This window comes from Chelonoidis abingdonii, chromosome 14 (assembly GCF_003597395.2).
Source record: "Chelonoidis abingdonii isolate Lonesome George chromosome 14, CheloAbing_2.0, whole genome shotgun sequence".
Taxonomy (NCBI): Eukaryota; Metazoa; Chordata; order Testudines; family Testudinidae; genus Chelonoidis; species Chelonoidis abingdonii.
The window spans coordinates 13,370,439-13,396,315 of record NC_133782.1 but is presented as its reverse complement, the minus strand read 5'-3'; the positions used below and the strand labels follow the sequence as shown (position 1 = coordinate 13,396,315).

At 40.9% G+C, this 25,877-nt stretch overlaps 1 protein-coding gene across 2 annotated transcripts in view; it reads right to left on the bottom strand.

Moving 5' to 3' along the window:
* Positions 1 to 381: 381 nt before the first annotated feature.
* The window catches only part of LOC116826066 (disheveled-associated activator of morphogenesis 2-like), a 57,466-nt gene continuing 31,970 nt past the window's right edge, over positions 382 to 25,877 (bottom strand). For both annotated transcript variants that reach the window (XM_032782551.2, XM_032782552.2), the window contains exons 9-17: positions 20,658 to 20,769; positions 16,911 to 17,001; positions 16,341 to 16,427; positions 13,432 to 13,584; positions 10,825 to 10,954; positions 10,672 to 10,704; positions 8,958 to 9,061; positions 7,249 to 7,332; positions 382 to 1,153 (exon numbers count right to left, since the gene is read on the bottom strand). In XM_032782551.2, coding sequence (XP_032638442.1) covers positions 1,052 to 1,153; positions 7,249 to 7,332; positions 8,958 to 9,061; positions 10,672 to 10,704; positions 10,825 to 10,954; positions 13,432 to 13,584; positions 16,341 to 16,427; positions 16,911 to 17,001; positions 20,658 to 20,769 — 896 coding nt within the window. In that variant the 3' untranslated portion in view covers positions 382 to 1,051. The remainder of the gene's footprint in view (positions 1,154 to 7,248; positions 7,333 to 8,957; positions 9,062 to 10,671; positions 10,705 to 10,824; positions 10,955 to 13,431; positions 13,585 to 16,340; positions 16,428 to 16,910; positions 17,002 to 20,657; positions 20,770 to 25,877) is intronic.

The window sequence follows — 25,877 nt, the reverse complement described above, 5'->3', positions numbered from 1 at the left end:
AATAAGTTGAGAAACATAGTCCTCTCAATCAATATTGGTTTCAGCACCAGTAGACAAAACAGCTAATCAATAAAGGGCTTGTACCACTTTTTTCCTTTCAAGGTTACTATATGCAAGACAAAGATTTTACTACAGTTACAGACTTTTTTTCCCTTCTGTAATTTGTTAGCTTCTGCTAATTATTCAAATTAAAAACCGTAGTTTTCCCAACTAATGCACCCAAAGTGCTTTTCATGTTGAAAATCATGGATGATCTTCCCCAGGATCGTTACTTAGATGACTCATGACAAGTTTTCATTCTGCTTTTCTGATGTTGTATCCTGCCTGCCAACACAACTAAAATCTCAGATCTTCAGTCACTCCAATAGCATGTCACCTGAATCTACAACATTAGTCATGAAAAAAAGAACAATTTTATTGTACTGCTTTGTAAAAAAAAAAAAAAAAAAAAAAAATTATGCAGCCTTACACTCTTCTCATTATTCATTTTTAGTTGCCAGGCTGTAATAGATGCAGATGAACATGAATTTTTGCTAAACGTTTTCCTCTGTGGGTAAAGAGTCCACATTTCATTACAAAGCAGATGATACATTATTTAGTAAAATTACAGTAAGAAGAGTAAAAAATTAGAACACCACACAGTTATTCTTTCCTCAGGAGGACTTCATAAAATTCACTCAAAAGACTGGGTTTCAAAGAAAAGTATTAAAAAGAGAATTTATAATATGCTGAGATTTTCTCCCCTCACAGTGTACAGACATTTCAGTGGATAAAATATTTTTGGCCCCCAAAATAGATGCATTGGTAAGAAAGTTAGAAACAAAACCAGGAAGATGCACATGGATAATCTGGGATTTTGAAGGTCAAATTTTAAAACCTTGTAAGTGTATAGTATCTACTTTAACTATACCACACAGGACAAAATTCAACCCTGCTCAGAGAGCAAGTACAATTTCTATATGCCATCTAAGTACCCCCAAAAGCTCTCAGTTCCATGGCACAAAATTTAAAAGAAAAATTATTTTCCTTTAACATTATATTGGTGACTTTATTACATAATGTCTGCAGAGACCTTCCTGAATTCCCTAATGAATGCAGAAATCCAGCCAAATAGCTCTTGAGAGTCTTGATCTGGTGATTCCCCAAATTTTACCTGTGAATTTGAAAGAGAAAAAATACTAAATATTTAACATTATCCAAGTAGCTTGAACAGCATCCTAGATTTTCATGATCAGTGCCCAAGATTAAATGCATTCATTATTATTGGTATTATGATTACAGGAACATCTAAAAGCCAAAGGAACATCTAAAAGCCATAGTTGAGACCGGGGCTCCCTTCCACCAGACATTATGTAAATATACAAGAACAGGTGGTCCCTGCCGCAAACAGCTTAAAATCTAACATGACAAGTTAGAGAATGGAAATATAATTACCCAAGTTTTACAGATGGGTAATACAGAACAAAGGGCTTCATCCTAAAACTTCCATTGACTTTAATGGTGTAGGATCAAGCCAGAAAGATTAAATGACTTGCCCAAGGTGATACAAGAATCTTTGGCCGAGCTGGTAACTGAATCCAGATCTCCAACGTCTTAATACATTGCAGTTAGCTCAAGATTACCCTTCCTCTTAATTTAGTATTATTCTGTGGTTTCAATTCATACATCACCAAAATTCCAGGTCCATCCACAAATCATCAGAACCGATCACTGGACCATAGTGACAACTGAGGGAAGAGAGATTAAATAACCACGGAAACTGAATTATCCATCCCGCTGATTTTTTCATGTCCCAACTGAGACTTACACAGGGGGTAGTGTGGCTAAAATTATACAGCTGTTGCCGACGATTTGGCTAAATGTAGAACTTTGTGTTCCAGGGATAGCAATTTAACAGATTATGCAATAACCACATTAAATGTTAAGACTATTTTTAATTCTATATTTTAATTAAATCAATTAGCTAATCCACAAAAAATAGAGCTGTTCATAAAAAGAGGGGGGAAATGGTGAAAAAAGAAAATCTTATCTTGTTTTTTATTTGAAAAAAATCATTTTTTAAAAATTGACTAGCTCTAGATTTGGTATAAACAGAAGAATAACTGAAAGTCTTATCTACAGTTTTCTTGATTATTTTTTCAAATTATGAAATTTCATCATAAATTTCAAAATTCAGATCACTTCAACCAGCTCAAATAAAAACAGCTAAGTTCTCAATGACTCTTGCTGAAACTGTTCTACTTTGTGTAAAATGCTTGAATAATCACTGTGAGGGACAATGAGACAGAGAATGACTCTATAGCAGCAGTGGGCAACCTGCAGCCCGCAGGCCACATGTGGCCCATGAGGGTAAGCTGACTGTGGGCCATGAAACATGTTGCTGTTATTGATCATCCACAGGCCTAGCCCACCGCAGCTCCCATTGGCCGGTAACAGCAAACTACGGCCACTGGGAGCTGCAGGGAGCCGGGCCTGTGGATGGTCAACTCAGCAAAATGTCTCACGGCACATAATCAGCTTACGCTCATGGGCCTGTGGGCTACAGGTTGCCCACCACTGCTCCATAGCCATGTGGTTAGGGCACTCACCTAAGTTGGTGGCAGAATTGGATTTCAGTCCCTGCTCTAAGTAATATTTCACTATTTGCAATAAACAGAACAGCTTCAGCAAGAGAGATTGATGGACACAAACCCTACAGCCTGGTGGTGAGGGTACTCTCCTGGGAGAAAGGGTTCAACTACCTGCTCCAGAGTGCGAATTCAAACCTGGGTCTCCCACATCAGTTCCCTAACTACTGGGGTACTGAGTAGAAGCAGGAGTGTCATTACCTCGTCCTTTGTTTTCTTTCTCTAGCCCTTAATTTCCTTTTGTTAAAACAAAAACACAACTAGTTTGACCCAGTTAGCTCAACTTGAAACTTTTTTATTGAGTCACCAGAAATCCTGAAAAAAATCAGTTTCAGTTAGACCAGAACCAAAATTTTTCTTCATTTTTTTTAGCTGCTAGCAAACTTAAAAATAAATAATAATAATCTTAATCTTCACATAGCTCTCCCCATGCTCCCATTTCTTCTATAACCCCAGCACCCTGGTCAGACTGCATCTCCTGCAATGTACCATTTTCTCTAGCAGCACATCCTGGGAGCTGCTGGACCTGGTTCATCACAGGAGGTGTAGTCCTGGTGCACAGAAGAAAATGGAGACATTTCTGCTTTGACCCAAATATTTCTGTTTTCAGGCATTTGATTTTCTAATGAAAAATAAAAAATAAAAAAATTCTGTGGAAAGCAGACACTCTGAGGCCTGGTCTAGACTAGGGGCTGGGGGGTCAATCTAAGTTATGCAACTTCAACTACATGAATAGCGTAGCTGAAGTCAACATACATAGACCTACTCACCGCGGTGTCTTCACTGCGATGAATCGACTGCCGCCACTCCCCCGTCAACTCTGCCTGCACGTCTCACGGCGGTGGAGTACAGAAGTCGATAGGAGAGCACTCAGGGATCAATTTATTGCATCTAGACTAGACACGATAAATCGACCCCCATTGGATCGATCGCTATCCATCGATCCGGCGGGCAGTGTAGACATACCCTTAGAAGAATTTCATTTAGTTAAAAACACAAATTCCACCCAAAAAAAGCGGGGGGGGGGGGATTTTTGACTGTCTCTAGAGATAATCCACACAATGTGCAATCTACTAGAAAACAACAAGTCAAAGCAGCTAGCCTATAAAAATCCAGAGCTAGGGATGGGATTCAAGGCTCAGATCAACTACAACCCTATATCAGTTCTCTGGCTTTAGGGCATATGATGGTTCTTAACTTTAAATCATTTACTGGGGTTTAATTAAGGAGGTTTGTCATCATTTTCAAGGGCAGTTCCTCAATGTCATCAATAAGTTAAGACCCTATAGTGCTACAAATGGCTTTTCTAACAGATCAGGAAAAATCATAGAACTTGCTCAAAAGGTTCATAATAAGAGAAGTTTAAAAAGGCATTTTGTGATTCTTCAAGGCTTTATCTTGTCTATAACTGAGAGCAACAGCCCTCCCAAGACTGAATAGCATTCCAGTAGTATTACAAGCTGCAACTGAAACAGAATGAATGATCTGAATAAGGAGATATTACTTGTTCAATTGATTAACAATTTCCTCTCTCTCTCTCTCTCTACTTTATCATTCCAATAATCAGATTCCTATTTGCGACCATGGATCTAGCATCTAGAGAAAAGGAGATGGACCACTCAAAACATTATCGGTTGGTATCGGCTCATTAGTTTTAACATTGTGCTCCTAACTGCACCTCTTGGGTGCTGGAAGCCTTTGGTCTTTGGCAGGCCTTTCTCAACACACCAGGGTGTACCGTTATTTAAGCAATAATGAGTGAGGCATTTCCTAGGGCTAAGAGCCATCTGGGAGCAGTTGACAGCCCACAGCTACACCATGGGCAATTATCCCCAGTTTATCATAATACCACAGAAATGCCACGTGCTAAGGTCATTACTGCTTTCATAAGTAGAAATTAAATAATAAAGATAGACCTATGGGGGTCTATTTTATTGGCACCTGCAAGATATTTCTAGAACATGTATCCCCTGTACTATTGCCTATGAGTGCTGTTCAGTTTGTAGGATAGGATAGGGTTCATGCAAACACACACAGTTGTCTGCTTGCTCTAGACAATGTCCTATAAACCCATGTTCCAGAATAGAACCCTCTAGAAAAGAGCACTCCTTTCCTTCTGTTTGAGGAAGTTAAGCCAAAAATCACAATATTGAAATATAATTATAAAATCAAATCCTGAGGCACCTTCTGTCCACAAGACAGCTTGAAACCTGTGGGTCTCCTGTGAAAGGGGGACAAAGGGTTTTATAGGAGATGATGGCTTATTGGTGCACGTGTATAGTGTAAATCCTGATGGTGGGGCTACAGAGCAGCAGTCCACATCCAGCAGCAGCTGGACCGGGTGACATGGTGCAGCTTCATGGGTAGACTGGCTGCAAGACAATTCTGTTTTGCGGCAACTTGCCAGGTTTCAAAATTTGTTTTCCTTTGGCACTGGAACAAAACCAAATTCTTTTGAATGCTTTTGCAAAAATGGAATGTGTCAAAATGTCTGTTTTCCAACCAAACCTTGGGTTTTTCAATTCAGGGAGGTGCATGTCATGCTGGGTAAGGCATGGACCTGGAAAACCTAGGTAGAAGACTCAGGTGCAAGTCCTTGCTCTTCCTGATTCTGAGCAGTTTTCCATCCCAGATCACTCTGAAGCAAGCAAAGACTTGAATCTAGCTCTTTCACTTTGCAGACCAGTGGCCCTAAGCACCAGGCTATAGCCTCAGAGTTGCTGTTGCTGCAATTTCACTGAAAATGTTCTGACCAGCTCTATCCATGAGTGACCCAAGCCCTAGTTCTGAGTTGAGAATAAGGATCCTTTCCTACTTCCCCCACTTCTCTATTGTTTTCTTTTTACACAGTCTTTGGTTGCAGGCTCAGGATAGGATCCTTAGTGTATATCCTGTAGTTCACATTTGGCTTGTTACACTAGGTTGAGGCTGTTCTGTTTTTCAAAAGCAACAAGAGACACCGAGGAACCTTTGTACTCTGTTATAATGTTACTGCTAGTAAAACATTACTAGTTACATTTTCCTGGTCAAACATCTCTTTAATCTTCTGCTGATGCTCAGACAGGGTCCCTCAAGGTCACCCAAATGTCATCATATTTTGTAGTATTTTCCCTACCACCACGTTGAACAACAAGAAGAAACATACTTTTAATGTTAACTATTTTTATACAACCAATTTTTTTAAAACAAAAAAGATTTAGAGGTGTTGGCCTGGTGCTCTGAGCACAGGACTGGGAACAAGATCTTATTGTTCCCGCTGTTAAGACTGACCTGTCTGTGGTCATGTGCAATTCATTGAGGCTGGCACTTTTTAAAAAAAATCTTGTAATGTTATCACTCAATCATGTCAGCAAATGGTGGAAGTGCTACTATAGGCTGGCTGCAGGTGTTTCTACCATTGTCCTCTAACCATGCTTGGAGCAAGTCCAGCAGTCATGGTGGTAAAAATGTTAGCATGTAGTCACCAGTGTTCCTACTGCTGCTCCATTGGCCTGAGTGGTTAGCCAATATTCAGGGACTCACTTGGCTGATAATTGATAAGAGCTGGATATTTCTTTGGGGCAAGCCTGTTTATTTACAAATGAATGCACACAAAGTGCTGGTTCCCTGACAGAGTAGGAACAATCAGGAGGCAGTTTCCTTGTTCAGAAGTCCAAGCTTAATTTCCAGCCAGTCCTGAGCCCAAGAAGCTCCATCTCTACTCCCTCTCAGAACACATCGTCTGCTTCTCTCATGTTCTCTTGGCTTCCTCTCTCTCTCTCTCTCTCTCTCTCTCTCACACACACACACACACACATGCCTGCAACTATCAGTCCCAGGGAACCCTCTGGGCCCACACAGTCCTGCCTCTGTCCTCGGCTTGCGTACAGTCTAGTGCCTTGAACTGTGGCTTCTATTGTTTCAGCTATCACTAAGAAAAGGACATTTAACTGCTTCCTCATTTCACCTGAATGAAAGGCACCTGACATGCTCAGCTTGTGAGATCTGTGATAGCTCACAGATCAAAGATGTTTTCAGGCAGCCATTGAAATAACCTCCAGCATAACACCACTATTGCTACAGCCAGCGGCGCTGAGCCAGTGATACTATGATGCCAGGAGATATTTTTTAATGTCATTGTGGACAAAATTTTAGAGTTTCTGCCTCAGTTTCCTCTCCTGGACAATTGGGATAACAGCCTGATGTACTTCATGTGAGTGTTATGACTTAAATTTTGGAAAGACCTTGAAGATGAAAAGTCAGTGCAAGTGCTAAATATGTATTCATTTTGTTTACCATGAGCCCTGTTTGTTATATAATAATGGTTTGAATTTTGAAGGTGAGCACTTGCATTTCCTGTTGTCATCAGTAGTAGCTGGAGGTGCATAGCGCCAGTGAAACTCAGGCTATAAACCCTCAAAAAAAATTAAATGGCAAATGCTTATTCAAATCATTCTGCCACTGATCTATACACAATGTGGGATATGGTATTTCTTACCAGAGTTACACCTAAATCTATATGTACTGAGGGAAGTGTATCTAAAACATGTGTGAGCTCCATTTATGGAAGTTTGTGCATTTTTAGAAAACATATTTTAAAAAATGTAGATTTCTTTCAACTATGTTTTAATATAATATGTACCAGTGTGTCAGTGTAGAGCTTCTTCATTTCATCACATCTTTTGGACAATTGGGAAAGATGTCCTTCATACTTCTGAATTAGATCCTGTAATAAATTTAAAAAACCCCACAGTGTTGAGTAGCTACAAGGATACAGTATGAAAGCAATACTTGACAGCAGTCAGATGGTTTACTGATAACAAAAAAGAGAATGCAGGTCAAATTTTCCATATGCCACCAAGACTGTGAGATGTGCAAAATATAAGCCTACTCACAATCTTCTGCATTTCCATACAAATATCAGATTAATGAAGCCAATAAGAGAGTTTCAGAATTTGAGAGCTCTCAGGAGTTTGTCCACTGAGATGACTTAAATCTATTAGAAACAATGAAAGTAAAAAATGCAAGTTAAAGCTCAAGGACCCACAATTTTTATTAGCCACTGTGCATGTGCACCTGCACTGCACTGTTGTTGCATTCTAACACTTGTCCATACAGGATTTAGTGCATCAAAAACACATGGCTTACGTTGCAAGTACCTATATCCAAGTTACCTGCTGGAAATAAGGCTACAGAAATCTAAATTTTGAAACTGAGGATGTTTCTTAACAGCTGTTCTCTTCAAATTAGTCTTATTAAAACCATGTATATTATTACAATAGCTTAGTACTCATCAATGACTAAAAGATAACACTCCAATCTGCCCAGTCTAAGGGATAGCATGTGGTTGCATTGCTTCTGGAGAAGCCAGTGGTGTGGGAAATCAGTCTCTCTGCCAGTCTCCCTGCTGTTTGGGGACAGAGTAAACTCTACCAGGTCTATTCCTGGGGTAGTGTACTCTCTACTGTGCCAGAACAGCTCTGACACCATCTGCATTGTGAAGGAGGAGGAGGGCTCTGCCACCACACCCTACCCAACTGTATGGGGAAGGGACGTAGCAGCTCTGTGAAGCCTTTTCATTAAAACTAAAATGTTTTGGGAAGGTTTCTCAGGCCCAGGATGGAATTTCTAGTCAGAAAAGAGAGCCCTCTGTGAGCATAATCAATAGTCAGGGGGTTACCACACTCACCAGTAATGTGGGAGACTCAGGTTCAAACTCCTACCCTGCTGGATTAGGAGTAGGGTCTTGAACCTGGGTTCCACACATCCCAGGTGAGTGTCCTGGGCACCAACCTATCAGCTATTCCCCTTCCTTCTCTCATGATAGGACAAGAAGCAATGGGCTTAAATTGCAGCAAAGGAGGTTTAGGTTGGACATTAGGAAAACTTCCTAACTGTCAAGGTGGTTAAGCACTCAAATAAATTGCCTAAGGAGGTTGTGGAATCTCCATCACTGGAGACTTTTAAGAGCAGGTTAGACAAACACCTGTCAGAGATGGTCTATCTAATACTTAGTCCTGCCATGAATGCAGGGGACTGGACTAGATGGCCTCTCGAGGTCCCTTCCAATCCTATGATTCTTTGCATTTTTGCAAAAAGTTTTCACAAGGTCTCATTTTTGTTCTGCATCAGAACAAAACCAGATTCTGAAGTATCAAGAATTTTTGTGGAACAGAAATGTTGGCTTCCAGCCAGCACTAGTAAGTAGCTATCACAGAGACATAACCATCAGTTTGTATCCTATTACACCCTGCCTCAGCTGGAAAGTCAGGTTATATTGAGCCCTAACCAAGTAGAATACATTACTCATCAGCGATCTCCAGTCTAAAATAAAGTTCTTGTAAAAGTTACCTTTAGTTCCTTGTAGAACTGAGACTCTTGGGTTGTTGCCTTGATAGTCTTGGACTTGATAAACTTCCTGTACTGAATAACATTTTCCAATTCTTTCTTTAACACTAATCACAAAACAGAGAGGAATTGACACATTTCAAGAACTTCGGTAACAAACACCCATTAAGTTGTGTAAAGGCCTGTTATGCCTCACAGAAAACCATACAAACTTGAACCTTCAGATCCATAGCACTGGCTGCTACCAGTTGAGCTATAGGGCTAACTGCAGTAGATGGCAGCAAGAGAAAGCTATTATCCCAGAGGTGGGGTGGACCACTAGATCTGGGTGCTGCGTTCCAGAGGGCTGATTAGGAGTGCAGTCCAGTCCTGTTTCTACTCTACTCCAGGAGTTGGGGGAGCTTCTGCCTTATGTGGTGCCCCCAAGAGATAGGATTGGCCCTTGGGGCTGCAGGCTGGGTATGGGATTGGTTGAGTGAGGAGTATGACCCATCTCTCTTTCTTCTCCCTCCACCATGGGAATTGGGGAGCTACATCTGGTGCCGCTAGAGGGAAGGGGAATGCATCATGTGATGGGTTCAGTTGATGGGTGAGCCCAGTCCAATTCTCTTTCTCCCATCCCCCAACACTACAGATAATCTGGCAGCTCCTAGTAGTTCCAAGTAGGCAGTGTCTGTTGTTGCAGATTTGGCCATGGCAGCATGAGCCTGGCCTTAGAATAGCCAGTGAATTGGGCAGGCTGCCAAAATGCTCCCAAGGAATGCAAGTGACAGAAGGGAAATAGTGATTTTTAATAGTTTATAGCTCAGCAAAATCTGAATGAAATTTCATGGGATGAGCTAAAAAGGCACTTCAGTAACCTAGGGGGTGTACCCCCAATCAAACACTCAATGCAAACAGAAGCATAGAGCTTCTTTGAGAAAAGCATAGAGTTTCTCCATCCTTCATAAAAATGGGAATCTAAATATAGGGATCACTACCAGCTCCCCCTGTAGTCAGTGCTTCTGTCATTTTGCGTAGCATAGAAGATGGACTTCTTGGTCAACAGTTCCAATTATCATACATAGCACACTTTTTAAACAGTAGATTGAACATTTGTAAGCATCCTGCTTCTGATAAAATTGAAATACATTTGTATTTGTTTTTTATGCCTTTGTTGCTTTACAGGGACAAATCCAAAGCTCATTCACTTCAATGGTCCTCACACCCTTTACACCTAGCCCCAAGTTCCTTCATATCCTCCCAATTGCTATCTTATATTTGACCTCCCAGTTTTGCTCTTTTCTACCAGCTTCACTAGCGGTGCATTTACACTTACTAAAGATACTGGTTTAGTTCAAATGGCTTCTTGAACTTCATTACTTAACTATATTGAGTTTTCCCTTACTTTTCTGCATGCCTTCTGTGACTCTCCTAGAAGTAATTTTGATAGAGCACTTGTATCTCTTAACATCTGAATTTAAGGCAAACTTAATGAATTTTGCTATTATCAGACAGTATATTTTGATAGATCATTTCTAAACGACATGGACACACAAATATTTCTTTTTAAAATTCCACATGATAACATGACGTTTATATATAGCCATGGCAACCTCTTACCTTAATATTTTGAACCTCTTTACAAACTACAAAATAAGTGCAATGAAAACCTGTTTCGAGTGACTGCACAATGTATGAAAGTCTTTCTATGAATTTAGAAAACGTATTTACATACCATCAATTTCAGCACTGAGACCTTTGATGGAAGCTGGAAAGAAACAGAGTGGGAGATTGGAGGAAGGAAAAAAATGTTAATAAAACTTATGCACATAATGTGAAGATGGGGACTTTTGCAAAAGGTTTTTTTTTATTATTATTATTCTATTACCACCAGGAACAGCTTCAAATTCTGTCAACTCCTGAGAAAATTTAGCCAAATCAGGCTCATGTAAGAAGATCTGTTCCACAAGGGCATGAAGCAAGGTGATCTTCCTCTCCTTACCCCGCAGCAGCGATAACTACAAATAGAATACAGCAATAAATTGATAGTCTAGGTTATTAGACATTTTTAAAAAATTGGAACAGCAGGGATGTTGATAGCTCCTAGGTAAATTTGACAGGAATAGAAAACACAATGGAATTAAATCTCTCTCTTTTCAATCTGCCATCCCACATACATTTCTGCTTAAAATTAACTTTGCATTTTCTCAGGTCCTTTATTATTTCTTTGTAATGTCTCATTTTTCTTTTTTAAAACTTAAGATATCTTAATTGACTGCAATTGATTCTGCATCTCCAAATATGCTCCTGCCCCGGGTCCCATTTAAAAGCATTATGTGGTGTTCATGTAGACAGTAAGGTTCCTTAATAGAATCTGGGGAGATGCTTTGCGTCAGAAAATGATTTTGAACATATTTTTCATTATAATAGATGTGGCATTACAGTACCTATCAAAAAAATTTACTGTCTCAGAACTGTCACTCGCATTATAAATTACAGACACACACACTAAAGTCTCCTGTGGGAAAAGAAATACGAATAATTAAAAAAAAAAACCTCTCTTCTATTTACAGATGAGGCATAATCTGATAATATTCTTAAAAGGTTCCAAGCATCCTACAGAATATGAATTCAATTCTCAGTTCTGGGATCAGATCAGATTCCATTATTGCTGAGTGGCGTGAGGAAGCAGGTGTATGGACGGGAACTGTGCTCAGTGGCAACATTTTCTGCTGGCAAATTTTGATGAGGCAGGGAAAGATGTAATAGAAAAGTTAGTTAAGAGATTGTTTGAGAACTAAGAGCCAAATTATGGTTGTCCCAAGGCAAGTGTGGCAAGTGCATAGGATTGATATGGCTGTATAGGGTTAATGTGCCTAGCGGAGCCTGTTGGGCACTAAATTGGCCAGCAGCTTTGAGCAGCCCAGAATGGATATATCAGAATGGAGAGCCTGGTGAGCTGTGCTGGGGAGACTGAATCCTTTGCCTTTGCAGGTACCACCCCCACCCCTCACACAGCTCTGCCGCACCTGGCAGCTTTCCCACAGCCCTTAGTTTAAAAAGTCCTCTAGAACCTTTGTAATGTTAGATGCCAGCAGTCTGGTGCATTTTGGTTAAGGTGAAGCCCATCCTTCCTGCATAGGTTCCTTCTTTCCCAAAAGGTTCAAGGTTCCCCAGTTCTTGATGAACCTAAAACCCTCCTCCCTGCACCATTTCTCATCCACACACTGAGATCCTGCAGTTCTCTCTCTCTTCCTGCCTCCGCATGTGGGCCATTTCAGAGAATGCAGCCATGGAGGCTGCGAAACAGGAGTGCTGCAGCTGCAGAGGTTCAGACTAAGGGGGCGGTAAGTCCGCATGGCCTATCCTGTGCACAGGGCTGGCTCCAGGGTTTTTGCCGCCCCAAGCAGCAAAAACAACAACAACAACAAAAAGCCGCAATCACAACCAGCGGCAGTTCCATTGCGCTGCTTTCTTCTTCAGCAGCAATTCAGCGGCAGGTCCTTCCCTCCGAGAGGGATCGAGGGACCCATCGCCAAATTGCTGCCCCTTCCCCTTGGCTGCCCCAAGCACCTGCTTGCTGAGCTGTTGCCTGGAGCCAGCCCTGCCTGTGCAGGAAGATTCAGACCCTTGGAGGTCTGGCACACTGAAGGGGTTCCTCCTAGAGACTATTACAAAGCTATGGGCATAGCACCGATCCTGTGGATCTTTGACAGGCTGTCTGACTGCGGGTGGTGACACTCTATTGTGCCCCTGAAAGTCTCCTCTACATACCTGTCTGTCTCCCTTAGTTCCTCCAGTGCAGCCACTCTGGCCTCAAAAGCCCGTACTGTCTCTCTGAGGGCCATGAGGTGCTTGTACCGTATACTCACCTATGCCACCAGCCTCTGAGGAAGGTAATTGTACATGTTGAACTGAGGGCAATAAACTAGATAGCCCCACTCTGCTGCTGAACTTCTGTCTGCATTATTTTTACTCTTGCAGGTTTTTTTGCTGGGGAGAGTTATTGGCCTAAGTTTACAGTATGTTTGTTAGATATACGGGGAGAGGAGAGTTCTCTCTCCCCTCCCCCTTTCTTCCTTCCTGTGATTCTTTTCTGGGAGGCTTCTCTGGCACTTGTCTAGTACTTAGGTTATATTCCCTTAGCCTCCTCCTCTGCGGCTGAGCACTCAGCAGCCAAACTTTCTTTATCTTGTTAGCTCACTCCGTCTTATGCATTCTTACTCGAGCTTTCTAAACTCCCGGGCTTGTTAAACTGCTGCACTCCCTGAGTTGGCCCTGCCCCCTTGTCAAGGGATCCTGAAGGGGTTATGGATCAAGGGACAGCAGGCTACAGCCTTGTTAATAAGCTCTCAGAGGTAAATGACAATTAGTTACCCCATTTTTAAACCCAACTGTGCTTGCCTACGCTAAAGGAAAACAATGTTTAACATTATGTTAGTTAATATGCACTGTAACACAGCGTTTTCAATGCTAGGAAAAAGTGTTAATTCACTTTGGTCAAAGAAGACAATTGAAATCCTTTAGCCATCTCTCTTCCAGCCTTTTCATTTAAGTAGTTCCCAATGGCTAAGATGTACTCCAACACAGCAACAAATTTCTGGCTGGCTTGCAGCTCTTTGCAAGCTCGGATCTTCTGGTTTATTAGCTGAAACACAAGAGCCTGAATTCAGTTCAACTGGAAGGTGCAAGTACAATAAGGTCTTCACCTCTTTTTCTTTGTTAGGTCTAACTGTTCCTAGCTCAAGTACACAAGCTATAGTTTAGCTGTTGTAGGCCTGTCTTTCAATTAATTTCTCTCGGTGACCAGGCCAGAGGTTCTCATGAACCCCTTGTTAAAATTCTGCCATCAAGATAAAAGGAGTGTTGGCACAATTTCCCTGCTTCTGATGAGGACATGCCCTTCCTGAATCCTGCCAAATTATCCATGCCAGAAAGGATTTATCCCTAGTCTCATAAAAATGCCATGAAGAGCAAATATTTTGCTATTGGAATATACCAGATTGCACCAACTATCAGGGGAAATGGATAGCCTAGAGCCCAGAAGAATCTCTCTATCCTTCACCCCCTCCTGCCCATTTCTAGGTATACCAGCTGAGCACTGTGCTATCTTATCAAAATACTCCAGACATTTTTTTTCCAGGAACAAACTTCATCATTTCCAGCAATCAAACTTAATATCACTGTTTGCCCAGTGAGGCTGCCTTCTTTCTATGGTTAGGGATAAGAGAGCCTTTTTAAAAATAGGAAAAACAAGTGAATAAATTCTCGAGTGCCTCACACTTCTTGTGTGCAAGATACAAAGCATACAAAGTTTGTAGGAAGCGGGGGAAACCCTTGTTAAAGTATTGGCTGTACATCAGAGTCAGCCACGATATATTGATAATACACTACTACTTTACGTAGAAATCCTACACATTACACACCTATGTTATTCAGCCCAAGTGATAAGACACCCAGGGAACTAATATACTGTGCAGTGAGTAATAAATCACCTTTGATTGTATTATAACTTCAAAGCAATCATTATACCACATTCCCCAAATATTCACGGTTATTTGGTTTCAGTGTGGCATGGCATGAGTGTAACACTGAGCTAGACAGGGTCAGATGTGTGTGTATACCAGTGTTCTCTCTCTATTCTTGTTCTGAATTGTGCTCAGTGTTACTATGGTTTTAATTAGAGCTATGGTTGCCAACCCTCCAGGATTGTCCTAGAGTCTCCAGGAATTAAATATGATGTCATGTTGATGGAACCTCCAGTAATACATGCAACCCTAATTAGAGTTGACGGGGGATGACAATTCCATTTTGTGGCAATTTTCATTTGTTTTCACTGCAATGCAGAATGAAAACAAAATCTTTTGAACATTTTTGCAAAAAACAAGTTTGCCAAAATGTCCATTTTCAGCTCAAAATGTATGTGCAGCTTGGTGGTTAGGGCTCAGGCCTGGGAAGATGCAGGTTCCAGCATCTGCTGTAGCATGGAGGTTTTTTTCCTCAGCTTACTCTGAATCAGAAAGAGCAAGGACTTGAACTTGCATATCCCACCTCTTTGGCCAATACTCTAACTAGGCCAGGGGTTCTCAAACTTCATCGCACCGCAACCCTCTTCTGACAAAAAAAGCTACTACATAACCCCAGGAGGGGGACTGAAGCCTGAGCCCACCCAGGCCCTGCTCCGCTTGTGAGGAGAAGCTTTGACTTGGGCTTTGGCCTTCAATGGTGAGACTCAGGCTTTGGCTTCAGCCTCGGGCAGTAGGGCTTGACTTTCAGCTTCAACCCAGGCCCTAGCAAGTCTAACACCAGCCCTGGTGACCCCTTTGAAACAGAGTCGCAACCCACGTTGGGTTCCCAACTCACAGTCTGAGAATCACTGAACTAGGCTGTAGAGTCAGCGAGTACCTAGCTCTGAGTGTGTGTGTGTGTGTGTGTTTCTCTCTCTCTTCGAAACGAATACATCTCTGTGAAACATTTTTATTTCACCAAATTGTCCCAACCAACTCTAGTTTTAATGTCATTCCTGCAACTATAGGGGCAAGAGGCCCTGGAACGCAGGAAGGGATTTAAATTAACAGGGGAGCACTTCTTCTGCTTGCTGGCCAATGGGAGATGGAGAACCTGAAGAGGCGTGTGAGCAGGGGCCCAACCCAACCATCACAGCATGTACTCTCCCCTTGCCACTCTACTCTGGGCTGTCCTTCCCACTGCCAGTCCAATTAACACCAGGGTGAGACAGAGGAGGTAGCATTTAAAAAAAAATACTAGAGTATTTTACCATAGCAGCTCCCCAAACACTGCAATGTCACTAATAGATGCTGTTCTAGTTTAGGCTTTTTTTGGAGGAAGAGACTATTATTGTAGACTACTTTGGCTTTTTTAAAAAAAAAAATAGATGATTCACCCATCTAGTGCCTTAAAAATTTACTCCAGGCAAAATGTCAGCTGTGCTGATTGGTTTGAACTGTGTCTCATGTCATTCCTGAGGTCCTGCATTCTTCAGGTGGCACTGTGTTAATAAATGATCTCAAAGTTTTGGCTTATCCTAGGGTATTTTAAACACACCAGCAGGCAGTACATATTGTATTTCAAATCTAGCCCATCTCTAATTTAGTTTCATGCTAGTTTCGACTCCCTTGGCTATAAAAGCCATGAGCCATATAGATCAAAACCTTTTTGCACATTGCTTTTGAATAATGCAGTGAAATGACATCTTATACATCAGGCTGCCTGCATTATTACAATATGAGCTGTCAACATTATGGCTGGTGAACTGTTTTCCCATTGAAAAGCTCACCTCACATACACTGATTTTTAAAATTTGCATCAAAGACATCTGGTGCTTTAATATGTAACTGGTGGATTTGAGTTAAATGCAAACCATAAGCAAATCATGCCACTTACAGGCTCCAGATCACCCATGCACACGGGAAGTTCTCGTATCGTAAGCAAAAGATCCAATCTTTGGCCTAAATGAGGAATTTTACACATCTGCATAGAACAAGATGGAATCTGAATCAATTGTGAAATGATCATCCAGCAAATACTGTGTTCATCAAACATGTACTTTTAATAATGAGTTTGCCAATTCAGACATAGGCGCAGATTTTTTCTAGTGCTATTCTCATATATTAATTTTACACTACCCCTTAAAAATTTAGTCACGCAATTGCACACATAAGGAGCATGTGCAAATTAAGCACAGAGATACACACACATTTGGGGCCAGATGTCCTTAAAAGCAATGACACTGACCTCTTGGGAATAAGAATGGAAGGATCATAAGATTTGCTTAACTTTTCTCCATATACTCTCCTCCTGAGTGCCCCTCCATATCTCTAGCTGGGATTAGAAATATAAATGCCAAAAATATCATAGGAAGGGCAAGTTCTTGAAGTGTTTTAACCCATGCTGTAAAAGAGAATCCCAGAAATCTCATGTGACATGTTTTTAATGACTGCTACATTTGCTTACCTCTAGCATAAACTGATCAACCACATGCAGCTCTGAAGGAGATCCCTTGAAGGACTGATACATTTCTAAATCTTTTGGAGTTGGCAGATATCTGAAAAATAATGAATGAAAATAAGACATTCTCTTTCCCAGAAAAATATTGTATTATGATACAGTTTGTCCATTCCGTATATTGCACCTCTGATACTGTGTATTATATTCTACTTGTTCTGTTTCAGATTATTTAGTAAGGATACTTCCCAGGAGTTCAGTCTAACTGCAGGGGAAGCTAACAATAAGTGGCCACAGTAATGAATACAGTAATCAGTATCTGGTTATCACAGTAATCAGTTAAACACATACATGTGGCCTGGGAAATAATAATAATATGCAGTACTCAAGCAGTGGCTTTTCGTTGGTAGATCTGAAAGCACTTTACAAAGGTGGATAGGTAGAATTATCCCTGTTTTACAAATGGGGAAACTGAGGCACAAAGACATTAATATCAAAAAAATTTTAAAAGTGACCACTAATTTTTGGCATCTCCACTTGGTGGCACCCAGTTTGAGATACCTAGGGTCTGATTTTCAGAGGTGCTGAGCATCTGCAGAAACTTATGAAGTCAAGTGAAGTTGTGGGTGCTCAGCAGTTATGAAAAAACATGCCTTAGGTGTCTCAAGCTGGACACTAAAAAATAGCATATACTTCTGAAAATTCTGGTCCATGTGACTTCTCAAAGGTCTCCCTCATAATACTGCTTAGAATAATCAAACTCACTATAGAGACAGGTGCAAATCCTTGTGTTTTGCTACTGATTTCAAAAAATGAATAGAGAATTCACTCATAGAAATAAGGAATGATTTCTGAATCAAAATAACACCTATGTTTGTCCAATAATATTCATCTAGTTCCCCAATACAATTGGTTGCAATCAATTTATTTCATATTTACACCAAACTAAAAGCAGAATTTTGTCCACTGGCCATGACCTTAACATTTTAATGTTGCATTTAGCTGTAAAATTTTGTGCATTTTCCTTTGGATAGTAGGATTTGGATTTCCCATTGATGTTTATATACTGTAATATTTCTGTAATACAGGAATGCTTCAGAAAAAGTTTCCTGACTCACTGTAAATGTGTACAGTATTTAGATTCCTGTTTTCCTAAATAATTTGGGCCAAGTTTTCAAAAGTTCCCATTTCAGCACCCAGATGTAGTGGGCAGATTCTCAGAAATGATCATTTTCTTGCAGTTTCTGTTGTTCTGAGTCCAGTGTTCTGAGTCCAGTGTTCTGAAGAGAAACTGCTAGGTACCGAAACACTTTTGAAAATCTGCCCCCTTCATTTAGGTGTTTAAACGGGAACTGAAGGACACTGAGCTCTTTTGAAAACCGGCCCTTGATTCTGAAATGTATATGTATTGTCTGTTCAGTAACATTTTGAAATCTGTTTCATATACAGAGAAAAAAGGTCTCAAACTCTTGCTGAAATTTGTAATTCTATTAGACTCTGACAATACATTAGCACAGAACAGAACACCTACCCTCCTATAGAATCTAACATTACATGCAATTGCATCTGTTAATGCTTCCCTCAACATTATCACTATACAAAAGAGCATTTTGAAATCTTGAAAAAAATCCTCTTCCATTTTATATCATTGCTTAATGGGCTAGAACCCCAGCTAGTGTAAATCAGTGTAGCACCCCTAACTTCAATGGAGCTGAATTGATTTAAATCAGCTGAAGACGCTGGTGTAAATATAGCGTGGTGTCTTGAGGTCTGAACACTGGGTATATATTCAGGGATTATATGTGTTTGCAAATACAGGGTAGGTCTACAGCAAGGGCATTGTTTAATATCCAGGGTCATGGGGATTGTTTAATATCTCAGTTATTCCTGATAAAAATGCTCCCTGAAAACCCTCCTTTAATTTCAATGAGAGTTCCCATAACTAGTGCTGCCTCTCCTAAGAGAGAGTTTACATTAGTTGCCACCTGCAAGTAGGGCTGAACTTGTTCTGTGCACTCTGGCAGATTATGTGACCAATAGCATTTGTTCATTCCTGTTAGCTCCACCCACCCGTTTGCTTGTATTAACAAAGTATTTCAGGAGAGTTAATTCTTGGTCAGCATGTACTTTGGTCAGGATAGTTAGGAACTAGAGAATAAGGTCACCTTTTGAAACCAAGGCTTCCGAGTCAAATCCTCTGCTGGTGTAAATCAGCATAGCTCCCTTAACTTCCATGGAGCTAGGCTACTTTTCACCAGCTGAGAATCTGGCCCACAGACTGCATAAACTAGTAACTGAGTTGCACCCAGGTACCAGGAAATCTTTCACCAGAATATCAATGCCTTTAAAAACATTAATATGACTTTGTTTGTGCCTATGATACAGAGGAGTTATTGACTTTTCTAAATCTTCTTCTATTGCAGGCAGGTTTTTGTACAAACATCTCATTCCAGATATGCAGTACTACTGATCTTCCAGTTCTGGTCATCTTCTAAGCATAGATATAATTCCATACATTTTATAAGTGATGTATGATGTGGACAAACGCCCGGTGCAGAGTAGGTCAGGGTTCCAAAATCACTTTTCAAAGGGCAGATTTAAACCTACGCTCTAAAGCAGAAGGAGCAGTATTTTAATAACTCTTTAAACACCTGCTTCCTTCACCTCTCCAACAATGTCTTGATCAAATAAGTTGAAGATGTTCTTGATTGGGGAAGAGAAGCAGCTGCCGTCAATTTTTACATGAGAATTTTACATTTATGGCAAAGGTACCAAACCTCTGGAATAGGCATATACACATCTGTATGTATTATGGGGAAGATTTTCAAAGGCAAAAAAAAGGCAGTTTAGGCATCCAGGCTCATAAACTATTTAAAGGGATACTACTCAGTTCCTATACGCTGTAAGTGTTTATGTCCTACATGTGCTTATTTATATCCATAGGGACAGATTTTCAAAGGCACAAATTTAAAAATGACAGAAACTTCATATTCGGCGTTGGATCAAAAAATCTCTACCCCTAATAAATAGTGTGTATGATGTCCATAACATCCTGTCTGTCCAAAAAAAGCTTTTATAAGACCTGCCTACCTTGCCCCTCTCCAAACCAGTATTCAAAAGGGAAACAGAATTCTCTTTACAGAGCAGCAGCCGTGTTAGTCTGTATCCGCAAAAAGAACAGAGTACTTGTGGCACCTTAGAGACTAACTAATTTATTTGAACATAAGCTTTCATTAGCTACAGCCCACTTCTTTGGATTTGCATATGCTCAAATATATTTGTTAGTCTCTAAGGTGCCACAAGTACTCCTGTTCTTTCTGAGAAATCTCTTTGTCTGTCTTTTTCTCAAACAAATAACTGATGGCATGCCAAGCTAACATTGTATCAAGGTGTAGTGGATTTTCCCCATAAAGATAATGCTGTCACGGACATGGGAAATCCCACTGATCCAATGCATTGCCATTTCACTAACTTTCCACTACACATAACCACTACACCCAAAATTATGCCTGACTTGCTGTCACTTCCCAAACTCCTGCTTTCCTGAAGCTTGCACTAGCAATAGCACGGTGGCTGCTGGTTTCTTTGGGGAACAATGGATAGCAGACAATGACATTTATACATGCTCCTCTAATTTTCAATGCAGCAGTCAGGGTACATCAGATGCCTGGGTAAACACTTTCCCTGAATTTCCCTTTATTTGCAGAAAACAAATCTGGTAATAGATATCATAAAGAACTGAATCCAAAAGGTTACCTTCTTAGGGCTGTAATCTGCTCATCTGTAAGTCCACCACTGTCTTCATGTAGCATGTATAATTTTTCTTTCAGCTGGTTTGGTTTTATATGAAAACTTTTCAGAAAAATGTCTAGAGGGAGAATGATTCTTTGATTACTTGGAGATAAATGTGCAAGGGAGGGAAACCATGGGAACATTGCACATTCACTTCCCCGATAAAATTATTTTTCACTTAACAGCCACTAAAAGTTCAGGTGAAAACCCTGGTCTTTATATTCTCTGCAAGTACAAATAGCGGTAAAGCATCAAAAAATCCATATTATTTTTTGTTAGAATGCAATCATTGCATTAGACAGAACTATCAAGATACTGTCAGCCGAAGGCACACAAGTGCTTACTATTAAATATTCCTGTTGAATTCAGTAGTCAGAGTACACTTTCATTTGTTTGGAATAAAAAACAGCATATAATTACACATTGATCTTTATTTTATTTCTCCTGGTGCTTTCAACATCAAAGATATTAAACCTTCCATTTATTGTTGTTTTTTTTAAAGCTCATGAAAGGTACCAGTTGACAGCCCTGCAGACTAGTCATCTGTTTATCCACAAAATAAAGATAGCAGCAATGCAATCTTCCCCTACACTGCACTTCAACCCTCCCCTGGAAGGGCTACCCCTAAAGGTATGTCTACACTGCAAAAAGTGTGCTCTTAAGTCAGGTTAGCCAAGTCATCTGCAAATAGCATTGAAGACATGGCAACTCAGCTTTGCAGCTAAAGTTCAACCCCAGCCTCTTCTAAAAGCTTTCACTCAAGCTGCTAACCTGAGTTGTCACATCTTCACTGCTATTTTAACTTGGGTTAGCTAACTTGAGTTAAGAACACACCTTTTTAGCAATGTAGACATACTCTAAGGGACACAGTTTCCTGGGGTTCCATGCGCAGAACATGGTAGTTTGGGGGGTTTTTTTATAATGTGCTAGAGTCTGCCTGGCTCATATCAGAAGCCACAAAAGGGAAATGGGAATAGTCAAACGGGCTTATTTGTCTGTTCCCAAAAATGGTGGGTTAAGATCCCGCATTCTAAGCTAACTACCTGAAAAAAAGGACTGCCAATCTCTCTGTGAATATCAAAGTTCAGCCCCTAAAGGCACAGCCCATAATACCATAACTTGTTTGGTATTGTGTTCTCAGCCTTCAGCGTCATCACCACAGAGCAAAGGGAAAAATATATCTAGAAACAGAAGGGAAAGTGAGAAGCTTAAACTTGCTTCTAAATGTTCCTATGGACTTTGGCTCAGATTCTCTGCTGGACTGGAGATCAACAGAAGTGGATTGTCAGGAAGCACACTTACGGGTCACTGATTCTCTGCCTGGTCCCAACCCAGGTTACAATAGCTTTGGAGGGGTTACACCCAGCTGGCAATGGACCCCAAGGGACTGTCTACCACTTGGGAAGAGATGGAAGATAGCATGTTCAATCCGTGCTTCCTTCCCCCCGACCCTTTTCCACCCACTGCATTGGTGTCATAGCAGCCTACGAAGGACAAATCAGGATTAGAATATATTCCTGTTCCAACTCTCTCTTAAGTAATACTGTTCGTGTGAGACCTGAAATACAAATGGATCAGAACTGTGACATTTTCATACACATGCTTGGCCCAAAGTGAATCTGTGGAGACAAGAAGAGATGAAATTTTATGCACTGAATGATTTATTCAACAAATTTAGCCTCTTCCTGATCACAAACTGTCCTCAAATGGTTCATGATTTTCTTGAATGTATTCAGACTTTGAAATTAGTCACTGACTAATTTTTGGTCTGCAGACAGGTGAAATTTTCAATGCAAACTTTTTTTTCTGGTAAAAAATGCAGATTCACCAACACCATAATATTTTGTGAATTTACTTCATCAAATTGTATTGGTCAAAAAGAAAAATTTTGAATTCTAAATAAGCTAAACATTTTTGTTTTGACATTTTCACAATAAAACATTTCAGTTCAAAATGACATTGTTTTGAAATTTCTTTTAACTTTAAAATTTTTCAAACAAAAAATTCTCAAAATTGAAACCATGATTTTTTTCAGTTGCCGACGAACCAAAAAAATCCATTATTTGCCTAACTCTGGTCAGGAGCAGTCCAATGTAAGTATTTAACAGCTAAAATTCAAGCTGCTGTATGTTGGTTAGCCACAGAGGTCACATGGGCTTGCTTCAGTTTCTAGAACTCTTAGAATCAGGTTGCTGGTGCAAATATTTGTGGTCTGAGTTCAGAATTGGCTTTCCACTAATATTCTCTAATAGTTGCTTAAAATTATTTGTCCATAAACATTGGTGCCATTGAACTTATTTTCTAGAATAATCAGTGAAATCTGACACAAAAAGGATGTACACAAAGGTGAACTGAATTGAGTTGTTTATTCAAGGGAATGTCCACAATTTTTTTTAGGTGTCTCCCTAACTTTCATAGTATTTGAGCCCAAATCTCCACTCTACTTCTCCTTCCCTAACTCTATGTCACCATCAGAAACTTTTACAGTTCCTTCAAAATTAAATTTATTACCAACAGCTCCTTGGAATAATATTTTGCTCTCCTTACAGAGCTTTCCATTTACAGATCTCAAAGTATTTTCAAAGGCAGTTAAAGGATCATGCCTCATTTGCACATGGGAAAATTGAGGCTCAGAAAGGTGAAGTGGTAAGCCCAAGGTCACACAGCACAGTCTGGTTTTCCAACTCCTACACCAGTAATTTATCCATTAGATTAGACCATACATTTTCCTATTAGCATAAACTTTTCATTGTGGCCCTAGATCAGTGGTTCTCAACCTTTCCAGACTACTGTACCCCTTTCAGCAGTCTGATTTGTCGTGCATAAGCCAAGTTTCACCTCACTTAAAAACTTGGGCTTTGGCTTCAGCCTCATGCAGCAGGACTCAGACTTCAGCTTTCTCCCTGGGGTTCCAGAAGGTCTAACACCGGCCCTGGTGACTCCATTAAAATGAACTTGCCCTCGGTTTGAGAACTGCTGATATAATACATCCAACAGTATAAGCAAATCATTGTCTATATGAAATTTTAGTTTGCGCTGAGTTCACTAGTGCTTTCTTGGTAGCCTGTTGTAAAACCAGGCAAATATCTAGATGAATTGATGTACCCTCTGAAAGATCTCTGCATACCCCCAGGGATACATGTACCCCTTGTGGATAACCACTGCCTTTGATGTCCACTTCCCTGGCTGACTGACAGTACTGCTCTTGTCTCTGTCACATTGACACACATAAGCAGGTTCTAGAGCAGTTTATTTCTTCTACAAGAAACAATGAAATAGCTAAAAATAAATTAATTAATGTAAACTATATTAGGCTATAATTCTAGCTATATTTTAAGCTATATTGTGTGCTTTATTATTTTTTTTCCTCTTCCAATTCCTTTCCAACTCTCTTTGCTTTGAAAAACACACAAATTTTTAAGAAATTATAACCTAACGACTTTTTGAGACTCATCTTGTTATTCATTAATTTATTTAAGAACTGTGGTTGCCAGCACTTACTGTGGGATTAATCTAGCTTCCTTTTTAGAATTAATTTAACTTGTGATCAAAGTTTGATCAGCTTGTAAGATAAATCAAAATAGTCTCTGAAAAACAATTATTCTTGATCCTTTTACAACTATCCCTCCTCATTAAAGTAATTGAAAGAGTTTCCCATCATCTTACTAGTCAGGTCAAGTTAACCCATTGATCTGTTTCATTAGCTGCGAGAGTTCATTCCAGTTTAGGTCTTCTGCAGAGCCAATGAGTAGTACCCCAGATACAAGGAGGAAGGCTCCAATTGATGATCTGCCATTCAGACTGGTATCTTACATTAGTAGTTTGAACTACCTGTGCCTGCATGGATAAAAAGCCAGTACTCTCCCTGCAGGGGTCTGTAAATAATCCAGAGCAGTGGTGGGCAACCTGCAGTCCATCAGGGTAATCCGCTGGTGGGCCACCAGACCATTTGTTTACATTTACGCGGCTGCCCGCAGTTCCCAGTGGCTGCAGTTCACTGTTCCCGGCCAATGGGAGCAGCTGGAAGAGATGGCCAGGCCCACGCCACTTCCCGCAGCTCCCACTGGCCAGGAACGATGAACCACGGCCTCTGGAAACTGTGGGCAGCCATGTAAATCTAAACACAGGGGTGGCTCCAGGCCCCAGCACGCCAAGCGCGTGCTTGGGGCAGCAAGCCGCGGGGGGCACTCTGCCAGTGCTGTGAGGGCGGCACGCAGGCTGCCTTCCACGGCTTGCCTGCGGAGGGTCCGCTGGTCCTGTGGCTTTGGCGGACCTCCCGCAGGTGTGACTGCAGGAGGTCGTCCGAAGCCGCAGGACCAGCAGATCCTCCACAGGCAAGCCGCGGAAGGCAGCCTGCCTGCCATGCTTGGGGCGGCAAAATTCCTAGAGCCCCCGTCTAAACAAAAATGGTCCGGCGGCCCGCCAGTGGATTACCCTGATGGGCCACATGCGGCCCGCAAGCTGCAGATTGCCCACTACTGATCCAAAGGGTGGATGAACTAGATTACTCCAGCTCTTTGTGTGTCAGTGTTTTAAATTCAACAAAAGAAACACATTGTACATTTAGTGCACTTGGCACATCTGAACATCATGTGTGTATTTTATTAGAAATTTAGAGGAAGTTATGAACAATTTCTGCTTCTCTGAGGCTAGTTATGGAGGCAGCTCCACAAATTGGCACCTGTGCAACCTTGACTATGAGTTGCATTCTCAGATTTCCAAAGCACTCAGAATATTAACTGTACCACTGTTTTCCTGATACACTGTATCTCACTCTATCCCCACCACCCCGTACCAGTGACAGGTGCCATTAGCCTCATGCAAAGCTCTTCAAAGTCAATGGGAGTCCCCTCCCTGACTCCACTGGGTTTGCATCAGGCCCATAGGCCCATCTTCTGTGATATCATGGGATGAGATGCAATATATCCACCATGCACAAAAGAGGAGTACAGCTGCACCATACAGATATATATTCACCTCTTAGAGAGAGCCAGGTTCTAAAAGAAAAAGGTCAGTAAACAGCAACTGAGCTTGCTTTGTGACTTTTAAAGCTAGTTTTTGCGGCCATGGAGGACCCTCCTGAAATAAGGCCAAAACCTCAGCAAGCAGGGAGACTCCTGGCATAGGAGCATAGAAAAGAGAACGGGAAAAGCCTTGTATCATCAAGTCCATCTCCCTGTCAAA